Source organism: Takifugu rubripes, chromosome 22 (genome assembly GCF_901000725.2).
Source record: "Takifugu rubripes chromosome 22, fTakRub1.2, whole genome shotgun sequence".
Lineage (NCBI taxonomy): Eukaryota > Metazoa > Chordata > Actinopteri > Tetraodontiformes > Tetraodontidae > Takifugu > Takifugu rubripes.
In genome coordinates this window covers 15,348,913-15,360,365 of record NC_042306.1, presented here as the reverse complement: position 1 = coordinate 15,360,365, position 11,453 = coordinate 15,348,913, and the positions used below count along the sequence as shown (strand labels likewise).

Here is an 11,453-nt window from a genome sequence, read left to right as displayed (position 1 = left end):
ACACTCAGAGCGGCTCCGCCCCATCCCAGGAACAGCCCCGTCCCCAGCTCAAACCTGCGGCCACACAGTCAGGAAAGGTGAGAAGGTGTGAGTGAGCAGCACCATGGCCGCGGTGTGTGCGGACACTGACTTCATGCCGCCGGAGAACGGGTCGTAGAAGTCCTGCACCACCCTGTAGGCGTACCAGGAGACGGCGATGATACAGCAGAGACCTGCAAGAGTCAGAAGGCGTGTCAGTGGCTGCTCTCCCCCCTCCGGGGGCGAACGGAGAGGATCCCGTGTGGCTGTGCGCAGACTCGCCTCCCAGCACGCTCAGGATGCCTCCGGTACCCGCGATCTTGGCCTTGGACTCCTCGGTGGTCGAACCGATCTTGATGCACTTGAGTCCCAGCAGAGCGACGATCATGGCGGCGAGTCCGAAAAGCAGCGAGATGATCATCAGAGCGCGACACGCCTGCACGTGACCTGCGAACAGAGGACACCTGTGTTGATAAATCACCGCCACAGGGGGGCGACAGAGAGCTGAGCCAGGGTGCTCAGAGGAGGCGGCTGCAGGGCAGTTAGCCGTTAGCCATTAGCCGTTAGTCGTTAGTCGTTTCACTCAATCAGCTCAAACTCTCACGACGTGAACCGGAAATATCAAAACCTGCTGATGAAAAGAGACGCACAAAAGAGAACCTCACTGTTTTATTAAAGACGTAACAATGTAACGAGCATTCAACCTAAGTATGTGCAGACCTTTGGTGAAGGTTAGCTTGTTGCTTGGCCTTTAGCCAGAAAAGCAGCTAGAACAAAGAAAAGGGAAAGCGTTGTTTGTTCGTCTGTGCTGCAGAGACGAGGCGCCATAAAAACCCTGCGCTCCTCTTTATGATCCTCCCAGTTTCAGCCCAACAGAAACCAATAAAAGGATCAATCATCTTAATGAACACTTCCTGTTCACCAGTTCTGACCAATCACAGGCCACTAAAGGTTCAAGCTCAGGACATTTCCTTTGTCCTCCAGCATGTGTGTGTCCCACCGGACACTAGGTGAGCGCGGGCTGATGCTAGCCAGCATGCTAAGACTCGTTCCCAGTAACCTTTTAAAGAGGAACAGCTCTCAGCATGTGAAACATCGGGGAGGTGACCCAGATTAGTTCGCCACCGTCGGACTTTCCTCCATTTTAGACGAGCTGGAGAACAAAATGGTGCCCGAGATGATGTCATGCAGCACAGAGGCCTCAGAACTGGTGCCGCTGGGCGTCCTGGCCTAGGTCCCTGACCGAGCTGAGGGTTGGGGTGGTCAGATGGTCTGAAGCGTCCACAGCGGGAGCCTGACCTCACTAATCACTCGTTAGTCATTAACCTTTCCTGTTTAGAGGATCAAAGCGCGACTGTCTGTGATGGCAGAGGATTCGCTAAATCGGGCCGGTTCGGCGGCGGTTCGTCTTACTTGGCAGGGCGAGCAGGGACTCGAAGTCTCGACACTCGGCGATGCCGGCGCTGTTTTCGGCGCAGGAGTGCCACAAGTTCTCAAACTGCCTCAGAGAAATGATGACGCTTCCAGACACGGTGGAGATCTTCCAGTAGTCGTTGACCAGCGCCGCTCCAGTGACCAGCCAGCTGATGATGCACATGATGAACCCGGTGGCTTCCAAAGCTGTCGACATGATGGCGGCGTTTCCAGAGACACGCTAACGGCAAAGGAGAACGCTCGCTGCCTCTTCAGACAAACTGTCGTGTGGCTCCAACGGGAGGACTTTAACCTGCAGCAGGGGCCATAAATGAGCCGCTCCCTGTCGCTCCCTACATGGTGATGGTGAGGATGAGGATGAGGATGATGATGAGGATGATGGCGGTGGCCACGCCCACACACATCATGTTCATCTGACCCAAACGTCCCCAGCTCTGCCCTTATCTCAGGATTAGAGTTCCCCAGAGTCCAGATTAATGTGGGATTAGTGTAAGGCAACTTTGACCTTTGACCTCTACGAGGGCATTTTGGTTGTATTTGAGCTTCAGGGAGGAAAGTGGACCAGGATGTTCTGAACGTCCTGAGGTGGAGGTTCCTCTGAGGGTTCCAGGACAGAAGGAGCCAACGGAGAACCTTGGGAGGGAAGTCAAGAGACAACCGGCGTTTTTGGCTGGTGACATCATCGTCATCATCATCGTCATCATCATCGTCATCATCATCATCATCGTCATCATCATCATCATCATCACCATCGTCATCATCGTTGATGATGTTTTTGTGGATTCTAAATCAGACGTTTCAGTTCTTTTGTACGATCTTCTGCTCTTTATGACGGATGAAGGTTAATGTTTGATAGTCATGAAGTCCAAAGTCTGGCAGAAACATGATCACGTGATCACATGATCACGTGATCATCACAGCGCGGCGGTTTAAAAAACACAGATTCCCACAGCAAACGTGTCTTTTCTCCTCGGTCTTGTGTTTAAAGATGTTGGATGAATCACGCAACCCCCATCAAACTGCTGATGTGATTGACAGCTGGTTACCGCGGCAACACGGTAACTGTCCAAAACAACATCCAACAAGAGCGGTGACCTCATTTTCACCAGTGTATTTAGAAGAAGCCACGACATGGTGGGCGTGGTCTGTCCAAGTAAACTTCCTGTAACAGATTTTGTTGTTTGTTGATGTAAAAGGGAAACAGCCTGTGCAAATAATGAACAGGAAGTGAGCCTGCTGACGGGGACGGGGGTCCCCTGCTGCGTGGGGACACACGTCTTCTGTCTTTTGTTCACCTTTAACGTTTCCTGTGTGTCGGCCTTCAGCTGCCAGACGTGTTTCTATTGGCAGCGAAACCTTTAAAGTTCCAGCTGGAAGAAGCCAAACCAGCCTGACCAGATCCAGCAGTCAGGAAACAGGCTGGCGAACATGGAGGATGTTCAGAGAGACAACGTCCACACCGAGAAGTAAGGAGCGACCCACCTGAGCCACCTGGGCCACCTGGGCCCACCTGAGCCACCTGAGCCACCTGACCCACCTGAGCCAGGACTGGACATGGTTACCATGGAGACCAGCCGGCTGCTGCTGCTGCTCCTAACGCTGAAGATGAGGCTGGGTCTCCAGGACGGTGAGTCCATTTTCAGTTTGGTCCGTTTTTACGCGCTACAGAGACCCAGAAGCGACTCTGACATGTAAACACACCTGCTGACCTCAAAGGTTCTTCATGTCTTAACTCGGCAGGTGTGTTTTCGCAGATGTTGCGTTTGGAAATGTTTGAATATTTTGAATGTGCAAAACCTGCTGAACCAGCCGCGTCCACAGGCATTTGGACGCCGTCCTCTCCCCGCCATGTTCACATGGACTCGGTGAACATGAGGCATGTGCTTGGGTGGCTCCCCCTGCAGGACAACTGCAGCACTACAGTCCTCTACAGCGTTCAGTTTCAGGGGTGAGTCCCACACTGATGACATCATCAACAGGAGCCACACAGTCCCGTTAGCCTCCGAGACCTTGATGCTTGTGTTTCAGGGAGTTTGAGCTGATGGTTCTGAACGGCAGCTGGGTCAATGCCCATGACTGTCAGCTAACACCTGAAACCAGCTGTGACCTGACCTCTGACCTGGGCTCTGACTCTGACTACAACCTCCGGGTCAGAGCCCATTGCGGGTCTCAGACGTCGGCGTGGGCCAAAGCCAGCTCGCCGTTCAATCGCCGAGACAGTGAGAACAAACACAATGGGAAAGACGTGAAGACGAGCGTTTTCAACATGGCAGCCGTGTTTTCACTTGGCAGCGTTTGTCACGGCGCCGCTGCTGGAGGTGACGTCGGAGAGGGGCGGTCTGCAGGTGTCCATCAGTAAACCCCCAGGAAATGCTGTCGTCACGGTAACCAGCTGGAAGCGCGGCGACAAGCTACAGGTGACCGTTTTCTTCCCCCTGAATTCTTCTCGTTCCTCCGTCCTTCGTTACCCATAATTCCTCTCTAGCAGAAGGTGATCCCGCTGGAACCTGAGCAGACGCTGCTGCACATCGCCGCCCTGCAGGTGGGAGGAGAGTACTGCGTCAGAGCGCAGGTGCTGCTGGGCACACGCAGCAGCACCTCAGACACACACTGTGTGTTCGTCACACACACAGGTACACACGCTCGCGCACACGCACGTGCACACACAGGTACACACGCTCGCGCACACGCACGTGCACACACAGGTACACACGCTCGTGTCTATCTATCACGTCCATCTATCTGTCCATCCATCCATCCACCCATCTATCCATCCAACCACCATCCATCCATCCACCCAACCATCATCCATCCATCCATATCACTGTTATTACTAGTTGTCATAGCAACAATCACAACTGGCAGGTTTCAACCTTTTTTGGTTGTATTCCAGATTCTGGCTTGTGGAAAACTGTGACCACGGTCGTCGTGACTGCTGCCGTCATGGCAACGCTGTTGGCCGTGTTGTTCTGGTCCATCAGTCGGTGCCGCCCAGGCGACTGTCAGACGTTTTTCCAGAAAGAGGCGCTGCCGCCATCGCTGGTACGACCGGAAATGGGAGCTTCGGTTGGAAACCATGAAAAATGAGAATCTTTCCTCTGATTCCCCCCACAGTTAAACTGGGATGTGAGCATCATGACCAGCCCTGAGGGGGCGGAGCCTCTGGAGGCCGTCAGCGTGATGTTGGTGGTGTTGAGCACCAAGGATGTGAGATGATGAAGAGGTTCTGCTGATGGACCATGAAGCTGCCACATCCAGAAGCAGACAGAAAGTTCCATCCAGATTGTTGTTTTTTAAGAAGCTGTTTTCACACTCAACAGATGAAGAGTTGGAGGGGTCAACGGGGTCAACGGGGTCGTCTCTTTAACCGACCCCTGGTGGGGGGAGCCAACCGTTAAAGGGGTCACAGCTGAAGCAGCTCAACTCTTCTATGCTTCTATTATGACGACCACCACTGTTCTGGACGGTTCTGGTGGACGGTTCTGGTGGACCTCTCTGCAGGTCTGCCTGTTTTCTGCTCAGGTCCAGCCAAGGCCAGTCTGGCACCACAGAATTAAACCATCAAACGAAGAGTTTGAGAGAAGAATAAAGTTTCAAGGCCTGACTTTGACACTAGTCACAGATTGTTTATTACCACTGTACAACTGCAGAACAAACGGTGGTGGTGCAGGTGGACCGGGTCCTGGCCCGAGCTCCACCGCTGGACCGGGTCCTGGCCCGAGCTCCACCGGTTCCTAACAAACCCTGTGAGATGTAAATCCCTGCTAAAGCTTCAGCTTTCCCCTGTATGAAGCACACGTAGCATTTACATTATCAGCACCATATAAAGTTCTAACTGCCCCCACGTGTCCATTGTGTCATTGGTTACGAAGCTGATGTGACTGTGGGGGGGGCTGTTCAGCAACACTAGCAGGGCAGGAAGATGGGGGGGGGGGGGGGGGGCTGTAACCAGGAACATCTGTAAATCAAACATGGAGGCAGGTTGATGAACTTTATTAGCAGAGCAGCCGGAGGAACGGCGCCGCGACCTTGAACACACGACTGGACATAAATAAGCATCAGGACGGGCTGATGTGTAACAGACAGGACAGAAGTACTGAAACCAGCCAGTCAGGAGAAAAGCTCAGCGCTGCCTTCGGCCACAGGCACAGGAGATCAGGGGTGAAGGACCAGTGCCGTTTCAAAGCCCCGCCCCCTCCTCGCCACGGGGGTTTCTGGGAGTGGAGCAGGTAACAGAAAGAGGGACGAGGGCTGCAGCATCCATCAAACCTCCAGATTCTCCTCACAGAACCTTTGTGTGGAGAACAGGAGCGAGGAGGACCTTGGTGGTGGCAGCCAGGACCTGTTCAGGAGTCCTGAGCGTTGTCTCTGTCCAGACCTGAACCCAGACCTGAGCCCAGACCTGAACCCAGACCTGAGCCCAGACCTGAGCCCAGACCTGAACCCAGACCTGAGCCCAGACCTGAGCCCAGACCTGAGCCCAGACCTGAACGACACGCTCGGGTTCTGCAGCACCACCGCTGCCGTAGATCTGAGGGGGAAGGAACCTGCTTATTCTTCAACAGAACCGTGCTCAGCTGTTCTGGAGCAGAGAAATGAAAGAAACCAGAGGAATGAGGGGAAAAGAAGGAGCCAAGCATGTCTGCACAGGTCCTGGTCCCACTTCTGCTACGGTGGCTCCAAACTGAGCCAGGATGAGGGGCCCCAGCCTCCCTCAGTACCCCAGGTCCAGCTGGATGTGATGTTCAAAGATGGCGATGAGCAGCATGATGGCGAACCCCAGCAGGATGCCGGTGTTCTGCAGCAGGAAGAAGCCGCAGTGGCTGAAGCCCTGGTCGCCGGCGTCGTTGTGCAGCATCTCCGGCATCTGAGGGACACAAAGGCCGCAGGGTCACGACCTCTCACGACAGCTGAGCGGCGTGAGAGCGCGTGTGTGCGGGGACAGGGTGTCCTCAGGCTGGAGGACGTGCACTCACCATGTCCACCAGGGCCACATACATGAAGAGTCCAGCCGTGAGAGCAAAGATCCACATGGAGATGTTCTCAGCGTAGTGTCCAATCAGGATGCCCGTCACCAGGCCCAGATACGCCATCATGGCCGACAGCGCGTTGTACAGGATGGCCTGGCGCACCGTCATGCCGGCCTTCAGCAGCACCGCAAAGTCTCCTGGGACAAGTGAAGGAGGCGAGAACACACATTCAGAAAGTCTCCAGATAACCACGCGCCTCCGTCACCGGGGGGAACGTATCGTTAATCTAACGGAAGCTCCGCCCTGATTTATGGCTCTTATTGGAACGTTCGAAGCATGGCGGCGCCGATGTCTGGGGAGGCCAGACGTGCTCTGCCTGGACACGTTTGAGACTGCAAATGTTTGGTCCAGGACGTTGGAGCCTCAACCATGTTAACGTCCACGTTGTGTTAGTCTGCGTGGTTCATAAAGTGGCCACGCCCACCCTCCTCGCCGCCGAAGGCTCCTCCTACCAAAACGGCAGAATCCAGTGGTTACTTTTAAGGTTCTTACCTAATTCATGAGGCAGCTCATGACAGAAAACGGCCACGGAGGTGCTGAGGCCACTGGAGAGACCCTCGGTGAAGGCGGCGCCTGCAGGACGAGAGAGCGGAGAGCTACAGCGCTGACAACACATCTGGAATCCGCTCAGCTGAGGAGGAGGATGAAGCAACAGAAGTCATGTGATCTGATGACCGAGGCGTCTCTCACCGATGGCCAGGCCGTCGCTGAAGTTGTGTAACCCGTCTCCCATGATGACCATCCAGGCCAGCGTGGCGATGCCGGCCTGCTGGAAGTGCTGCTCCGAGTAGGAGTGGGCGTGGCTGTGAGGGTGGTGGTTCTGGGAGTGGTGGTGGTGCAGGATGTGGTGGTAGTCATGGTGATGGTGATGCAAGCTGTCGGTCTGGCCCACCGTGTCGTGGAAGTGCGAGTGACACTTGTTCTCGCAGTCCTCCGCGCTGTAGGCCTCCACGCCCGGGGACACGGCAGCGGCCTGCGGCGCCAGCATCACCTGTTCCTCCTCCGCCACGCCGCCCTGCAGGCCGCTGGTGTGGTCAGCAAAGATGCTGGCGCCGTTGGTCTCCACATCTGGAGGACGGCAGACAGATGTGTAACGGAACTGACCCTCGACTCACAGGCAGTTAAACAGTTAAAGGTCACAAAGAGGAGAAGAAAGATGGGCTGGGTCACCACTGGGCCACCACTGGACCACCACTGGGACAGGACACCACTGGGCCACCACTGGGTCACCACTGGGTCACCACTGGGCCACCACTGGGTCACCACTGGGACAGGACACCACTGGGCCACCACTGGGTCACCAATGGGACAGGACACCACTGGGTCACCACTGGGTCACCACTGGGTCACCACTGGGCCACCACTGGACCACCACTGGGACAGGTCACCACTGGGCCACCACTGGACCACCACTGGGACAGGTCACCACTGGGCCACCACTGGGTCACCACTGGGTCACCACTGGGCCACCACTGGGTCACCACTGGGCCACCACTGGGTCACCAATGGGACAGGACACCACTGGGACGGGACACCACTGGGCCACCACTGGGCCACCACTGGGACACCAGTGACCTCAGGGGTCAGAGGTCAGGACGTCTCACCGTCGCTCGGCTTCATGTCGTTCTCCTCCAGAGCCGGCTGCTTCTCTGGATCCAGTTTGTCCTTCTGATCCCACTTCCTCTGGATCTGTGCACAACATTAGAGCACAAACACACGTTCAGGTAGCTTAGCGTTGCCATGGAGACGGCACGTGTCGGTAAACCCCGGAACGTTTCTAAAACCTTCTGCTTCTTGTCTTTGTAGATCTTCCCCAGGGTGAGAAAGTGTTCGATCAGGAACATGAGGTAGACTCCGGCCAGAGCTGTCAGACCCTTCCACACAGCATCCAGGTCTTCGGAGTGCTCGGCGTGGCTGTGGTGGTCCCCCCAGGAGCCCAGCACCGCGTCCTCAGTGGGGTGATGGTGGCCCCCCTGAGACTGGAGGACACAAGTCACACAGCGGGGTCAGCGTGGAGAGCACGGAGCTTTCCAGCAGCACCTGAATGCATCGTTACAGCCGGAGAAAACGTGGAGAATCATCGTGTTTCAAACATCTGGACGCATCCGGGGAACACCTGGCCCCGGCCGGAGGGCTGAGGCTCCGCCTCCCAGAGGGGCTTCCTGTCTCCGCTCAGGATGGGACGGTGGAAGCGGGGCCAGACTCACGTGTGGGATGAGATGGAGCAGGGCGTCGCCGCTCAGCGTGCCCACAGCCAGCGCCACCAGGAAGCTGAGCAGGAACTTGAAGAAGACCTTTCCCATGAGAGGGATGAGGACGATGCCGAGCAGCGAGAGCAGGCTGATGACGGTGATGGAGATGAAGCCGCCCAGCCACGCTGCAGACAGACAAGAGGGATGAGGTTCCTCCTCACGCCAAATGCTCTGACAACGCCAGCGGCTCGTGGGCGGGCTCACCAATAGTGATGCTTTTGCCACCGTCTCCCGAGTGATCACCGTGGTCATGGTGTGACTTGTTGCCGTGGTGACTGTGACGATGTTTATGGTCTGAAAAAGACCATAAAGCCACTCATTTCCGATTCAATTACCCCCACCACACAAAGCACGACGCCCCGTTGCTCCCTGGTCTAAACTCCGCCCCTTCTCGCTACTTCCTGATCGCCCAACAACAACCAACTTGTCTCCAGTCAGGTTCCACCAGCTGGTACCTGTCTGGTCTCCTCCAGCTGCGCGTGCGTGCACGATGCACGCGCCCTCGTCGATCTGGTGGAGGAGGGCGGGGCAGAGCAGGCTGAAGTCATCCAAGGACACGCCCACTTCCTGAGACATCCCATGAGAGGAGAGGATGGTGGAGGCGTTGAGACACTGTAAAGGGTTCGGGTGAGAGGTCAGGAGCTGTTGGAGCTTCAGCAGCTCAGACACTCAGAGCTTCAGCCGCCCACCTCTGCTGCACCTGAGCTCAGGTTCAGCGTCACACGCTCCGCGTCACCGAGGTCGTGGTCGTCGTGGTGACCCTCGCCGTGGTCGTCGTGGTGACCCTCGCCGTGGTCGTGGTGTGGAGGGTCGTGCTGGTGTTGTTGGTCTGGTTGCATGTGACGTTGAATCGTAGCGTTCCTGATGTGGTCCAACCCAACGGTTCGCAGGAGACGCCTCAGGCCGTCCAGGGAGATGGTTCCATTCTCTCCGTACCTACGGGAGGTCAAAGGTCACGGCCAAGGCTCATGCCACAGGTCTGTGTGATGAGGGTGTAGTTACCTGTTGAACAGCGCCTCCAGGTGGCGTCTCTGGCTCTGCTGGGCGGCGCTGGGGTCGACCACGGACGAGAGCCGGTCCGGCGGGCTGGTGGCCGCGCTGCAGTTGGAGCTCGCTGATGTGGCGTGTTGAGCTAAACTCACAGCGAGGAAAATCACCGCGGCAACGACAGCTCGGCGCCTCTTCTGCTCCATCGGTCTGTCGGGACAACAAACAATCAGCCCTGATTCCAGAAGCCCAGCAGGACCTGACCCCCAACACGCAACAGTGGCAGGAAAAACTGCCCTTTAACAGGAAGAAACCCGGAGCAGGACCAGGCTCATGTGGGGGGGGGGGGGCTCCTAAACGGTGGACAGGTTCAGCAGAGCCACCCGCTCCAGACATCCCAGCAGCTGGGTTTCAGTTTGTGGACAGATGGACGGAGGAGGAGACGCTGGGTCCCTTAGACTAAGCCAGATCTAGGTCCCGTCGGGGGAGTTTCTACCAGCATTAAACATCTCCTCCAGTGGAGAGATAAAACCTCCAGAAACCTCTGAAGTGTCACCTTCACTGCTGCTGCTGCTGTAATTTGAGCCGAGTGTTCTGACATTAATCCTGAGAATTACTGTGTTCACACAAGACTTTAGGAGCGAGCGTGGGACCATGTTGGGAGGGATTAAGCTGGAGGCCACATCCAGACCTCTGATTATCGGACCTGCTGCAAACAGCCATTACTGCTGTGACTTTACAGGTGCTTCACCACACAAAAGTACTTTTGACAAAGTAGAACTTGAGAAACGAAGAAGTACTTTCAAAAGAAGTTATTTTAAAAGAGAATTTGAGTTCGTAAATTCAGACCAACTGAGCGGACTTTTAATAGGAGCTGAAATGGAAAGTTCTACAGGGAAAACGCCCCCCCTCAGAAACAGCTGCTACCAGACCCAAAACCCAAACTGAGACGGTGCTGATGCGAGTGAAGTGATCAGTGATCGGGGATCAGTGATCAGTGATCGATCATCTTCCACAACCACCGCGGCCGTAAAGTGCAGCTAGCCGAGCTTCGTGTGTCGCTTCGGCATCATCCGGGCGGCTGCGGCCCAGGCCGGGGCCTCTTCCCCCGCCGAGGCTCGGCCCAACTTCCCAGCCGTGTGTCCCGCACAGACGGGGCCGTGTGTCCCGCACAGACGGAGCCGTGCGGGGCCGTGCGGACCCGCTCCGGAGGTAAACACTGGCACGTTGGGCTCTGCGCCCCGCACCACCCCGGTGCCGTGTGCACAAAGACGGCAAACCCGGAAACTGCAGCCGCGCGCTGCCGCCGCCGTGCGGAGCGGATGTGATCCGCCTCGTGCTGCGACCGAAAACACGCCAAAATGTTGTGTGTGGCGGAGACTTACAGGCGATGGAGCCGCTGGTTTCCTTCCGATCCGGATCAAGTGCGAAAGATTTGCGATGTCGCTGCGACACGAAGCTCTAAAGCGCCGAAAAGATATGGGCAGTGCTGCCTTCAGGGTCCGTGGGAAATCACAGCCACGAGCGGCGAAGGGAAGGAGGGAACGCAAAGGGGCGGTAACCAAGCGTGACGTCACCGCACCGTCAGCCCATAATTACCCCGGCCGAGGGGTAATTATGATGGCCCGTCAGCAAAAGTGACTAATCAAAGGTTATAAAGAGGTTTCAGTGAAATTTTGATCATGGGAAAAGAAAGAGGAGCTTCGGTGACCTTCCAGGTTACCGTGGTTAC

General features: G+C 56.2%; 3 protein-coding genes across 7 annotated transcripts in view; 1 reads left to right on the top strand and 2 right to left on the bottom strand.

The window, feature by feature from the left end:
- The window catches only part of cldn15la (claudin 15-like a), a 2,147-nt gene extending 392 nt beyond the window's left edge, over window positions 1-1,755 (bottom strand). Inside the window, exons 1-4 of the mRNA XM_003976441.3 lie at window positions 1,432-1,755; window positions 301-465; window positions 131-212; window positions 1-54 (exon numbers count right to left, since the gene is read on the bottom strand). The exon at window positions 1-54 is cut by the window's left edge and continues 60 nt beyond it. Of these exons, the coding sequence (XP_003976490.2) occupies window positions 1-54; window positions 131-212; window positions 301-465; window positions 1,432-1,648 (518 nt within the window). The 5' untranslated portion in view covers window positions 1,649-1,755. The remainder of the gene's footprint in view (window positions 55-130; window positions 213-300; window positions 466-1,431) is intronic.
- Window positions 1,756-2,631: 876 nt separating this feature from the next.
- Window positions 2,632-5,292, top strand: crfb16 (cytokine receptor family member B16). 2 transcript variants are annotated; one of them, XM_011617384.2, is made up of 7 exons: window positions 2,632-3,079; window positions 3,274-3,400; window positions 3,481-3,671; window positions 3,745-3,869; window positions 3,938-4,085; window positions 4,346-4,494; window positions 4,567-5,292. In XM_011617384.2, exons 1-7 carry the CDS (start codon window positions 3,007-3,009, stop codon window positions 4,666-4,668), a joined length of 915 nt encoding a protein of 304 aa, XP_011615686.1. In that variant the 5' UTR covers window positions 2,632-3,006; the 3' UTR covers window positions 4,669-5,292. The 2 variants fall into 2 exon arrangements, with proteins under 2 accessions (XP_011615686.1, XP_011615687.1); XM_011617385.2 differs by having other exon boundaries at window positions 2,635-3,079; window positions 3,941-4,085.
- Window positions 5,293-5,429: 137 nt separating this feature from the next.
- Window positions 5,430-11,453, bottom strand: LOC101069471 (zinc transporter ZIP6-like). Of its 4 annotated transcripts, none has more exons than XR_003886982.1 (13): window positions 11,107-11,453; window positions 9,737-9,931; window positions 9,424-9,670; window positions 9,190-9,346; window positions 8,939-9,028; window positions 8,690-8,859; window positions 8,267-8,461; window positions 8,087-8,171; window positions 7,173-7,550; window positions 6,975-7,055; window positions 6,429-6,619; window positions 5,915-6,319; window positions 5,430-5,854 (listed from the first exon to the last, which is right to left on the bottom strand). XR_003886982.1 is itself a non-coding variant. In XM_011617383.2 (12 exons), exons 2-12 carry the CDS (start codon window positions 9,925-9,927, stop codon window positions 6,167-6,169), a joined length of 1,938 nt encoding a protein of 645 aa, XP_011615685.2. In that variant the 5' UTR covers window positions 9,928-9,931; window positions 11,107-11,453; the 3' UTR covers window positions 5,430-6,166. The 4 variants fall into 4 exon arrangements, 1 of the variants encoding a protein (XP_011615685.2); XR_003886981.1 differs by having other exon boundaries at window positions 5,430-5,890; window positions 5,939-6,319; XR_003886980.1 differs by having other exon boundaries at window positions 5,430-5,878; window positions 5,939-6,319.